Source organism: Ranitomeya variabilis, chromosome 6 (assembly GCF_051348905.1).
Source record: "Ranitomeya variabilis isolate aRanVar5 chromosome 6, aRanVar5.hap1, whole genome shotgun sequence".
Lineage (NCBI taxonomy): Eukaryota > Metazoa > Chordata > Amphibia > Anura > Dendrobatidae > Ranitomeya > Ranitomeya variabilis.
In genome coordinates, this window is record NC_135237.1 from 48,709,806 (window position 1) to 48,721,710 (window position 11,905).

General features: G+C 39.4%; 1 protein-coding gene across 1 annotated transcript in view; it reads left to right on the top strand.

Moving 5' to 3' along the window:
* LOC143781706 (mycolipanoate synthase-like) overlaps positions 1 to 10,418 on the top strand; it is a 30,064-nt gene extending 19,646 nt beyond the window's left edge. The window contains exon 7 of the mRNA XM_077268451.1: positions 4,260 to 10,418. Within this exon, the coding sequence (XP_077124566.1) occupies positions 4,260 to 9,713 (5,454 nt within the window). The 3' untranslated portion in view covers positions 9,714 to 10,418. The remainder of the gene's footprint in view (positions 1 to 4,259) is intronic.
* Positions 10,419 to 11,905: the final 1,487 nt, after the last annotated feature.

Here is an 11,905-nt window from a genome sequence, read left to right on the forward strand (position 1 = left end):
CAGTCATCCGAAAAAATCAAAATATCATCCAGATACACAATCATAAATTTATCCAAATATTCACGGAAAATGTCATGCATAAAAGACTGAAAGACTGAAGGGGCATTTGAAAGACCAAAAGGCATTACTAAATACTCAAAATGGCCCTCAGGCGTATTAAATGCGGTTTTCCACTCATCCCCCTGCTTAATTCGCACTAAATTATACGCCCCACGAAGATCAATCTTAGAGAACCACTTGGCCCCCTTTATTCGAGCAAACAAATCAGTAAGCAGTGGCAAAGGATACTGATATTTAACCGTGATTTTATTCAAAAGCCGATAATCAATACACGGCCTCAAAGAGCCATCTTTTTTAGATACAAAGAAAAAACCGGCTCCTAAGGGAGATGACGAAGGACGAATATGTCCCTTTTCCAAGGACTCCTTAATATATTCCCGCATAGCAGCATGTTCAGGCACAGATAGATTAAATAAACGACCCTTTGGAAACTTACTGCCCGGAATCAGATCTATAGTACAATCGCAATCTCTGTGCGGAGGTAGTGAACCAAGTTTAGGCTCCTCAAAAACGTCACGATAATCAGATAAAAATTCCGGAATCTCAGAGGGAATAGATGACGAAATGGAAACCAAAGGTACGTCCCCATGAGTCCCCTGACATCCCCAGCTTAACACAGACATTGCTTTCCAGTCGAGGACTGGGTTATGAGATTGCAGCCATGGCAATCCAAGCACCAACACATCATGTAGATTATACAACACAAGGAAGCGAATAATCTCCTGGTGATCCGGATTAATACGCATAGTTACTTGTGTCCAGTATTGTGGTTTATTACTAGCCAATGGCGTGGAGTCAATACCCTTCAGAGGTATAGGAACTTCCAGAGGCTCTAAATTAAACCCACAGCGTTTGGCAAAGGACCAATCCATAAGACTCAAAGCGGCGCCAGAGTCGACATAGGCGTCCGCGGTAATAGACGATAAAGAGCAAATCAGGATCACAGACAGAATAAACTTAGACTGTAAAGTGCCAATTGAAACAGACTTATCAACCTTCTTAGTACGTTTAGAGCATGCTGATATAACATGAGTTGAATCACCACAATAGAAGCATAACCCATTTTTTCGCCTAAAATTCTGTCGTTCGCTTCTGGACAGAATTCTATCACATTGCATAATCTCTGGCGCCTTCTCAGTAGACACCGCCAAATGGTGCACAGGTTTGCGCTCCCGCAAACGCCGATCAATCTGAATGGCCATTGTCATGGACTCATTCAGACCTGTAGGCACAGGGAACCCCACCATAACATCTTTAATGGCATCAGAGAGACCCTCTCTGAAATTCGCCGCCAGGGCGCACTCATTCCACTGAGTAAGCACAGACCACTTACGAAATTTTTGGCAGTATATTTCAGCCTCATCTTGCCCCTGAGACAGGGCCATCAAGGCTTTTTCAGCCTGAATCTCTAAATGAGGTTCCTCATAAAGCAACCCCAATGCCAGGAAAAACGCATCCACATTGAGCAACGCAGGATCCCCTGGTGCCAAAGCAAATGCCCAATCCTGAGGGTCGCCCCGGAGCAAGGAAATTACAATCCTGACCTGCTGTGCAGGATCTCCAGCGGAGCGAGATCTCAGAGACAAAAATAATTTACAATTATGTTTGAAATTCTGGAAGCGAGATCTATCCCCGGAGAAAAATTCAGGTAAAGGAATTCTAGGTTCAGATATAGGAGCATGAATTACAAAATCCTGTAAACTTTGAACCTTCATAGCGAGATTATTCAAACCTGTAGCTAAACTCTGCTGATCCATTTTTATCAGGTGAAATCAGAACCATTCAAGGATTAGAAGGAGAGAGAGACGAAGGCTGCAGTAAGCAGAGATGCAAGTGAATCAACTAATGAGCAAACTCCGAAAGAAAAAAAAAAAAAAAAAAAAATTCTCTGCAGACTTCTTTTCTCTCCTTTCTTCTGCCAATTATTTTAACCCTTGGCCGGCCAAACTGTCATGGTTCTCAATGGCAAGAGACCGTGGTAAAGCATACAAAAGGACTAGCTCTTGGAAGATGGGAACTCGAGCTGACTGTGAGCTAAACCTACCGCACAACTAACAGTGGCCGGGTAGCGTGCCTACGTTTTATCCCTAGACGCCCAGCGCCAGCCGGAGGACTGCCTGACCCTAGCAGAGGAAAATACAGACCTGGCTTACCTCTAGAGAAATTTTCCCCAAAAGGCAGACAGTAGCCCCCACATATATTGTCGGTGATTTTAGAGGAAATTGACATACGAAGTATGAAGATAGGTTTAGCAAATTGAGGTCCGCTTACTAGATAGTAGGAAGACAGAAAAGGGAACTTCACAGTCAGCTGAAAACCCTTTTCAAAACACCATCCTGAAATTACTTTAAGACTCTAATATCAACTCATGACACTAGAGTGGCAATTTCAGCTCACAAGAGCTTCCAGCCTCAGAAATATTCAAACACAGAGAACTGGAACAAAAATGCAAAACAAACTTAGGACTACAAGTCCAACTTAGCTGATAGTAGTCTAGGAGCAGGAACATGCAACAGAAAGGCTTCTGGTAACATTGTTGGCCGGCATAGAAATGACTGAGGAGCAAGGTTAAATAGAAAACTCCCACATCCTGATGGAAACAGGTGAACAGAGGAGATGAAGCACACAAGTTCAGTACCACCAGTGACCACCGGGGGAGCCCAGAAACCCAATTCACAACAAATATCCATATTGAATCAGGAGCCCCATATAATGCTCTATACAGTTTATGATAGGCCCTATAAGGTGCTCCATACAAAATACGCCCCATATAATGCTGCACAAATGCTGATTATGGCCCCATAAGACGCTCCATAGACACATTTGCCCCATATAATGCTCCACAAATGCTGATTATGGCCCCATAAGATGCTCCATAGACTATTATGCCCTATATGCTGTTGCGGCGATTTAAAAAAAAAAAGAAATCACATACTGACCCCTCGTTGCTCGGGCCCTTCGGCACTTGCTATAGTCACCTGTCCGCGTTCCACCACCGGGCGCTGCTGTGTCTTCTGCGTCCTCTGCACTGACTGTTCAGGCAGAGGGCAGTGCGCACACTAATCGCGTCATCGCGCCCTCTGACCTGAGCGTCACTGCAGAGGACGCGGAAGACGGAGCGGCGCCAACGGTGGAACGGGTGACAGGTGGATATCGCACTCTGGCCCCGTCATACTCACCTGCTCCTGGCACGTCCCTGCACATCCCTGGTTCTCCGGGCGCCAGCAGCTTCTTCCTTTATTGAGCGGTCACATGGTATCGCTCATTACAGTAAAGAATATGCGACTCCACACCTATGGAAGTGGAGTCGGGTCCATATTCATTACTGTACTGAGCGGTACCATGTGACCGCTCAATACAGGAAAAAGCTGTCAGAGCCCGGAGAACCAGGGATAGCGCCAGGTGAGTATGATTAGACAGCTGCTGCTCCCCTTCCCCTGCCGACCCCTGGGAATGACTCGAGTATAAGCCGAGAGGGGCAATTTCACCCTAAAAAAATGGGCTGAAATTCTCGGCTTATACTCGAGTATATACGGTAATTCATTATCAGTATATACAAAGTTCAAATTGACAAGTACCTACCCATAATATCTCAAGACCACAAAATCCCTCCTTGCTGCCCCAATGCACATTTCGTGTGACTACTTTTTCAAGGGAAAGTGTGAAAAAGTAGTCATGCGAAATGCGTGTTCGGGCAGCAAGGAGGGCGTTTGTGGCCCTGGAACATTATGAACTTTTATGTTATTTTGAACTGTATGTACTAATAATTAATTACTCTGCTGTTCAGGGCATCCTCACTAGCACTGTGATAGTTTAAATGTGTACTTGTTAGTTGTAGACCTTGGTATTAATGTTGGACTCCCTTGGGTTGCTCTCATTTCCTCATACTGGACTATGCCCATCCTAGTAATGTTTCATGTTGCCTCCTTATTTGACCTTGATGTTTTATATGTTTGATATTTGTCACTTTTTAATTTTCCTAATAAACCTGTACTTTTTTAATTGCTGTTTGGTGGTTTGTGGTTACTTCAGTTTTTGGTGATTTCACAAGTTTTCATTATGTGTGACCAACTTTAGTGAGACTTTTGCTTTTCTTATGTTTATTTAAACGTTAATGTAAATGATCTTATCCTACTTTCCACGTTCATTTTTGTTTTGCTGTGGACATGCGGTTTAATATTTTTTTAAATTTCTTTTAGGCTAAAGAAGAATACTGCAAAATCTGGGGACTTATAGCTGCAAGTGCAGTAAATCAAGATGGACACTCTGTATCACCAATCACACGGCCATCTCAACATCAGCAGGAACATCTATTACAGCATATCTACAGTAGAACAGATCCATGTTCTGTACAGTATGTTGAGGCTCATGGCACTGGGACACCAACTGGTGACCCAACAGAAGCTGCCAGCTTAGGAAATATCATTGGGAAAAAGCGCTGTAATGGAATGAAGCCCCTGAAGATTGGATCAGTTAAAGGAAATATTGGTCACACTGAATCTGCTGCTGGTGCTGCTGGGTTGATCAAAGTTCTTCTCATGATGCATCATGAAATTATTCCGCAATCTTTACATTACTCTATAGAGAATGGCATCAAAATCATAGGGGAATCCAATCTAGAAATTCCAACCAGTTCTGAAAAATGGCAAGAGGACATTAAATTTGGAAGAATGGCAGGATTAAATTGTTTTGGGTTTGGAGGAACTAATGTTCATGTTGTTGTAAAGCAACATAATCAAGAATACCCTAAGTATCATTCGAAAAGATCAGTAGAATTATTTATATTATCAGCAGCTTCCAGCAATTCCCTTCAACTCTGTGTTGAAGATACAAAACAAGAGTTAAGTAACACAAAATCATTATCCCTGGAGAACCTGGTCTACACAGCTGCTTGCAGGAGAAGTCACCTAAATTACAAATACAGAACAGCATTTCTCGCCTCTTCTATAACTCATTTATGCCAACAGCTACAAGCTGTGAGCAAATTGGCTCCAATGGTTAAATCCAGTCCTCATATTGTGTTTATATTCTGTGGGAATGGAGTCCTTTATAAAGGAATGTGTAAGATGCTACTTGAACATGAGCCAGTGTTTAGAGCACAATGTGTGGCAATCGATAAGTTGATCCAATCTTACACCTCCATTTCTGTGCTGCAGTTGTTAGAGACAGAGTTTGATGATTTCTCAAGGCCGGATGTGGCCCAGTTGCTGCTCTTTACAATTCAGGTGTCGTTAGTGGCTCTTCTGACACATTGGGGGGTCAAGCCAGATGGAATTATTGGGCACTCAGTTGGAGAAGTTGCTGCAGCTCATTGTTCTGGACTTCTTTCACTTGAAGATGCTGTAAAAGTCATTTATTACAGAAGTATGCTGCAATGCAAAGCCACAGGAGGCAGTATGCTGGTAGTTAGCAATCTACCAGTCACTGAAGTATCAAAAATAGTTCAGTTATACAAAGACAAAGTATGTATTGCTGCTTACAACAGTCCTACTTCATGCACATTGTCGGGCGATTCTTACTCATTAGAATACCTTCATGGGGAACTGACCAAAAATTACAGTGAAAAGAATATATTTCTCCAAAAGCTAAATGTTCCTACAGCATACCACAGCCCAATGATGGATCCCATATTACATGAAGTAAAAGAGACGCTGCATGATTTGCAGGAAAAAAACATGGAAGTTGATCTTTTTTCTACAGTGACAGGTAAGCTAGCATCCAAAGGAGATTTCACCACAGGTGATTATTGGGCTAAAAATATTCGCGAACCAGTTGCCTTTCAACAAGCTGTAGAAGCTTCAGTGAGAGATAAAGAGAATTCACTGTTTATAGAAATAGGTCCTCGGAGAGCATTGCAAAGGAACATCATTGAAACTTTAGGAGCAAAAACAACAGTATTACCTGCTATACAGCCCACAAAAGAATATGAAACTGTCTTTTCCATGCTAATGTCACTTTTTATTCAAGGATACAATCCTGACTGGAGTAATGTATTCGATGCCTATAAATCTTCACCCTCAACAATTCCAAGATATCAATTTGATTGCATCAAACAAGATATTAAATATGAAAAAATTCGACAAGGGAACCAAACATCATCAAGTCCCAATCATCCATTAATCCATAGCTTGAGTGAAGATTTGTCTGAGCTCCACTGCAAGGTTTCTAAAGTCAGTACACCATATGTCTATGAGCATAAAAATGGAGGCTCTGCCCTTATTCCAGGTGCATTCTATGTGGAACTTGGATTGGCGGCTGCGGCTTCCAGCTTTAAACCTAAATTGCCGTTAAGTTCTTTGGAAATCAGTGTAACATTTTCCAGCCCCTGTGTTCTCCACCAAGACTCTGTGGACCTAAAAATCAAGTTACGCCAAGAAGACAAAGCAACTTTATTTGAAGTTCTAACATCACATGTTTTTGCACGTGGGCAAATACAAAAACATAACTATAAACTAAACAAAGACAAAAAAATCTCAACTGAACATATCTTCAAAAGATGTACTTCAGTTTTCAAATCAGAAAATGTGTATGAACAACTCTCCACATTTGGGTTTGAGTATGGGAAGGCTTACAAACAGCTGGGCGATGTTCATTATGGAAAAGATCTTAATGAAGGAATTGCCAGAATAACAGTGAGTGAAGAAGTCAGGGAAACAATATATGAGTACCACATACATCCAGTTATTTTAGATTGTTTCCTTCAAATGGTAGTTTGTGTGGGAACGGGAACGAAAGACTCAGCACTCTTCCCGTCATCCATAGGAAGTTTAACAATGCTTCAGCCTCTTCAAGAAGAAATGATTATTTATATGAAAATGATAAAAACAACAGAAAAGTACATTGAACTTTGTGGTTGTTTTGCAGATATCAATGGCTCCATTTTAGTAGAAATAAAAAGTGTCCAATTGACATTTGTAAAACAAAATGCTGATAAAGCAGAAAACATTTTTTTCCAAGTAAACTGGACAAATAGTTCACAATTCAGTCAGAGATCAGAAAAGGAGACAAAGCTCTTGATTTATTCTGACAAACTTGGAATAGGTGAAAAATTATCAAACTGCATGCCGAAAGATGTGAAATACATTCCTTTCAACAGTTGGAATTCAGATATTCAAGCACATAAACTTCTTAATAGTGATTGCAAAGATGTTGTATTTATGTGGGGAATCCAAAAATTAACTGAAGATATTCCAGATAATCTTACGCAATATCTAGCGAAATGCTGTGAAGTTTATCAACAGCTGATTTTAACAATGAGAAAAAAGACCCTCAAGCCTTCCATCCGGACAGTCACATTCAGAACTGTTGGCAATACTGTTGATCACATTAACCCTGGATTTGCTTTTGTCGGAATGACGAGATCATGTATCATAGAAATACCTGAAGTAACATTTCAGCTGATCGATGTTAGCTCCTCAAGTTCCCAAGATGTCGCGGCATTAACCCAGGTTCTTCTTCATTATAATCCGGAGGAGTATCCAGAGGTCTGGATTAAAGAAGGGTCAATTTACACAGGTGAAATTTCTACCACCATCACTGAAAGGAGAACACAGGAAATAAAATCTGATAATTTTACCCTTTACACTTCGGAGCCTTATACAGTGGCTAAAATTTCTGCTGAACAAACTAACTACAATGTTTCTATGCTTAAAAGCCAAGACATAAAGATTCGTGTTGATCAAGTTTGCATCCACACAGATGATTATTTTCCTGTTAGCCTTTCAAGCTGGAAATATGGGAATACTCTGTACTGGAACTCTTTGGCTAGTGATAAGCATGAGCTTGTTGTTCTGGATTTTGCCGGTGTAGTGACTGCTGTTGGCAAAGCTGTTAAGAAAATTCACGTTGGTGATCGAGTTGTTGCCTGCTATCCGATGACTGCACACTCTAATGTTATTATTCCAGAAAATTTTTGCTACTTAGTCAAAAAAGCACCATTGATAAAAAATGCACCTTGTATCTCATTCTTTATCTTGGCCTGGGAAATTCTGCACAATCAACTACCATGTGCAAAGAATAAACCTAAACTTACTATACTAACATCTGATGTAAAGTCAGTTTTATGCACAGTTTTGTCCAAGACAGCAAAAGAATCTGGATGGGAGACAGTGATATCTGATGGAAGTAGCCTGATTGATAAGCAGTGCACTTCCATGGTTATTCTTCCAACAGCTGGAGCTGTCACTATAGAAATGCTTAATACATTACCACGTCTAAAAGATTTGGTATTTTTATCTGATCATAAAAATGATAAAAACTGGCACAATCTAATTCTTAGCAGCAGTCAAGACTTTCGCATTCACTTGCTTGATATCTATGCTCCTTTCCAGAAGGCATATTTACATCAGAATGCAAAAGAACTGCATAAGTGGCTTTATTCTCTAGCTTCAGAAACTAGCATTATCATTCCAAAAGTTTTGGTTCAACATGAACCTGGCTTGGACATCAAAGAAACCAGCTACTTTGTAACCCAGTCCTTACCTGTAATTGAGCTAACCAATGCTATCTCCAAGATACCAATATCAGCACCTGATCCAATGCTTTTCAAAGATAATGCAGTCTACATTGTCACAGGTGGTCTGACTGGTCTCGGATTCGAAACTGTGAAATTCATTATGAACAATGGTGGTAGCCATATCGCAATTTTATCCAGAAGAAAGCCAAACCCAGAAATGGAACAACAATTAAATGCGGTTCAGATTCAAAAAGAAGCTGCCAAGATAGTTGCCATACAATGTAACATGTCCTTCTACCCTGAAGTAAAAAAAGCCATGGAATTAATGAAAACAAAATTTCCAAATATCCCAGTAAAAGGCGTTTTCCATAGTGCCGTTGTTTTTCATGATGGAACTCTACAGAACCTAAACTTGGTCCACTTTGAGAAAGTTCTCAGCCCAAAGGTAGACGGAGCAGTGAATCTTCACCTTGCCACATCAAACATTAAACTTGACTACTTTGTGTGCTTTTCATCTGTTGCTTCATTTGTTGGAAATCCAGGACAAGCAAATTATGCAGCTGCCAACTCTTTTCTAGACATGTTCTGCCAATACAGAAGGAATAAGGGCCTTTGTGGACAATCGATCTGTTGGGGTGGCCTCAATCTTGGAGTTTTACTCAATCAGAACAAAATTCATAAACTCTTAGAAGCAAAAGGAATACTTCTTTTAAATACTGTGGAAATTCATGAGTATCTGAAGAAATGCCTTCAAATAAATAATTCAATTCAAGCAATTGTCAAATTTAACTTCAAAAACATGTATGAAAGCATGCTGACACATATTCCAGCGCTAAAGAAGCGGTTCTATAATGTGGTAATAGAAGAGAAGGAGAGTTGGGAGCAAACCCCAAAAGAAAAACAACCTGCTGATGGTAATCGAGAAACTTGTGAAGATTATATTTGGTTAGTAGTTACGGAGCTCACAGGAGTCAGCTCAAGTGATATCAGTAGCAGTACTCTTCTCAGTTCTCTGGGGATTGACTCAATGTCGGCCATGACATTACAAAGTCGTATCTTTAAAGAGAAGACTGTAAATATACCTCTGGTAAAACTACTGGATCCCAGCACAACAGTCTCCAGATTGGTGTCACTGGTTAAAGAAACATGTGACGAAAAAGAGCAAAGTAGCGAAATAATAGAGGAAACTTATCTGTGACATGGAAACAAGTTGTGAATAACTGAACTAACTTTTCTTTACAGCATTTTGTGCACTTTTAATAATATATAGTAATACATTGTGATTTTACGATTAATTAGCAAGGCAACTTTTTATTTATGTTCTGATAATTTTGTCAACATCTCAGTATATTTTATATATTACTACAAACAAACTCCTTAATACGCTTGTCTTTCTTTTTCTGAGCCATAGCTAAAGCTGGGGCCACATTCTGTCAATTGTAATCTTACTTTAATACTGCGGTTGTCGATTCTGGGTAAGGAACCTACATGAAAGACCAGAGCAGTCAGTAATGTTAATATATTGATGAATTCTTAATTTTCAATTTTAAACTAGATTTTTTCATCAATTATCAAAGTAAACTTTCAAGTTTTTATCTCCTATATATAAAGTTTTCGAAATGTGGCTAAATGTGTATATAACATATTCCATTTTCCATCTTTGAAACATGAATCTGTAAATCTATTTGAAAAGCCCTACGAGTCTGATGATTTTTCTGGATGCCTAAGCAATATGCAGGAATGTTTTTTTCATCATTTAGATGAGTATTTTGATATATTATTTAACATTTGTAAGCAATATGAACAGACTTAAAAATATTTGTCATGTACTGGGATAATAAATATCTGAAATAAACTACAAGTACTGTGTTTATAATCTCCTTAATAAAACTATTTATCCCTCTACTTGAAATTTTTGCAGTCTGACTGTGTGATAACATTAATTCACAGTAAATATACCTTTTATTTATTTTTAGTATTAAATAAAAAAGTATTTAATACCAGCATAAAGATAAATTACTTCTATTTGATCTACAACCTTAATTCCAAAAAGATCAACAAGATCATTTTAATTCCTAAAATAGGTGATTTGGAATGAGGCTGTGTCGCTATTTTATTTTGCGTTTGTATGAAAACTTGGCACACACCGAATGGATAGCAGTGAAAAGGTGTTTAATTTAGTACATACAATACAGATGTTTCGGTCGTATAGACCTTCCTTAATGTACTAATTTAGATACTAGAGATGATCCAGGGATCCCTCCGTGTTAATTAGATATACCAAAAGGCTGGCTTGTATACTCTCAGTGAACAGTGGCTGTAGATCAATGTAGTGGTATCAGGAGTGATAGAGATGCAGTATCCACCGCTGGTCGTGTCACGACATCTGTATTGTATGTACTAAATTAAATACCTTTTCACTGCTGTCCATTCGGTGTATGCCAAGTTTTCATACAAATAGTACACGGCTTGCGATCCTACTTGAGCACCACAAAACTTCAGTTGTGCTAACGCTATTTTCTAACCGTCATTTTATTTTGTGTCTGGTGGACAGTAACATAACAGCCTAGTGCATTGGGGTTCACATGATGGCCAACAAAAAGGCCAAGGCCACAGCAACCTGTTTATAATATCGGTTTGATATAAATGCGTCTCCAATTCCACCATTTAAACAGGTGTGCCAAAGTAGACCTGCAAGTTAATTGCGTCGATTTACTATATTGTTAGCAAATTTGGGGTAAAAGCGGAGTAATTAATTATTTAATTCCACCTGCCTTAAGAAGGACTATGTAACAACAATTGCCAGGTGGAAGGCACTACTTCTAAAAATGGTGCAACAGCCCTGAGTAGAGCTATGGGATGTACAGATGCCTATTTGGAATATTAACACAGTTATGCAGGAGGCTAAGGCCAGAAGATGAGAAGCCTAGATGTGTGTCTTGAAGCTCTGTGTTAATTCAACTAATCTACACAAATCCTTCTTAGCCAGTGGTTGTGGTTTATAAAGCACAACAACAAGATCATTTTAATTCTTAAAATAGAGGATTTGGAATCACTGAACATTTCTCTGTTGAGGGCTGAGCAAAGTGCTGCAGTGCGCATGCGCCTTTCCTAGAGTCTGCACACTACAGTACTTCCCTTTAATTGCTTCCATTTTTTAATGAAATTTATAGTTTCTTTTAAGGTGATCCAAGATCTCAGAAAGTATAACTAATTGGAGGGCCTCTGTCTTTAAAGCGTTAATCTTATACCCTGACAAATGGCCAAACTCCTGAAGGATTTTTTTTCAGATTAGGTAACTTAATGTGAAGTTTAGTAAGAGTAGTAAGACATTGTTTGCAAATAATTAGATTTTGAAGATCGGATCTAATGTTTCAACCCCTGAAATAT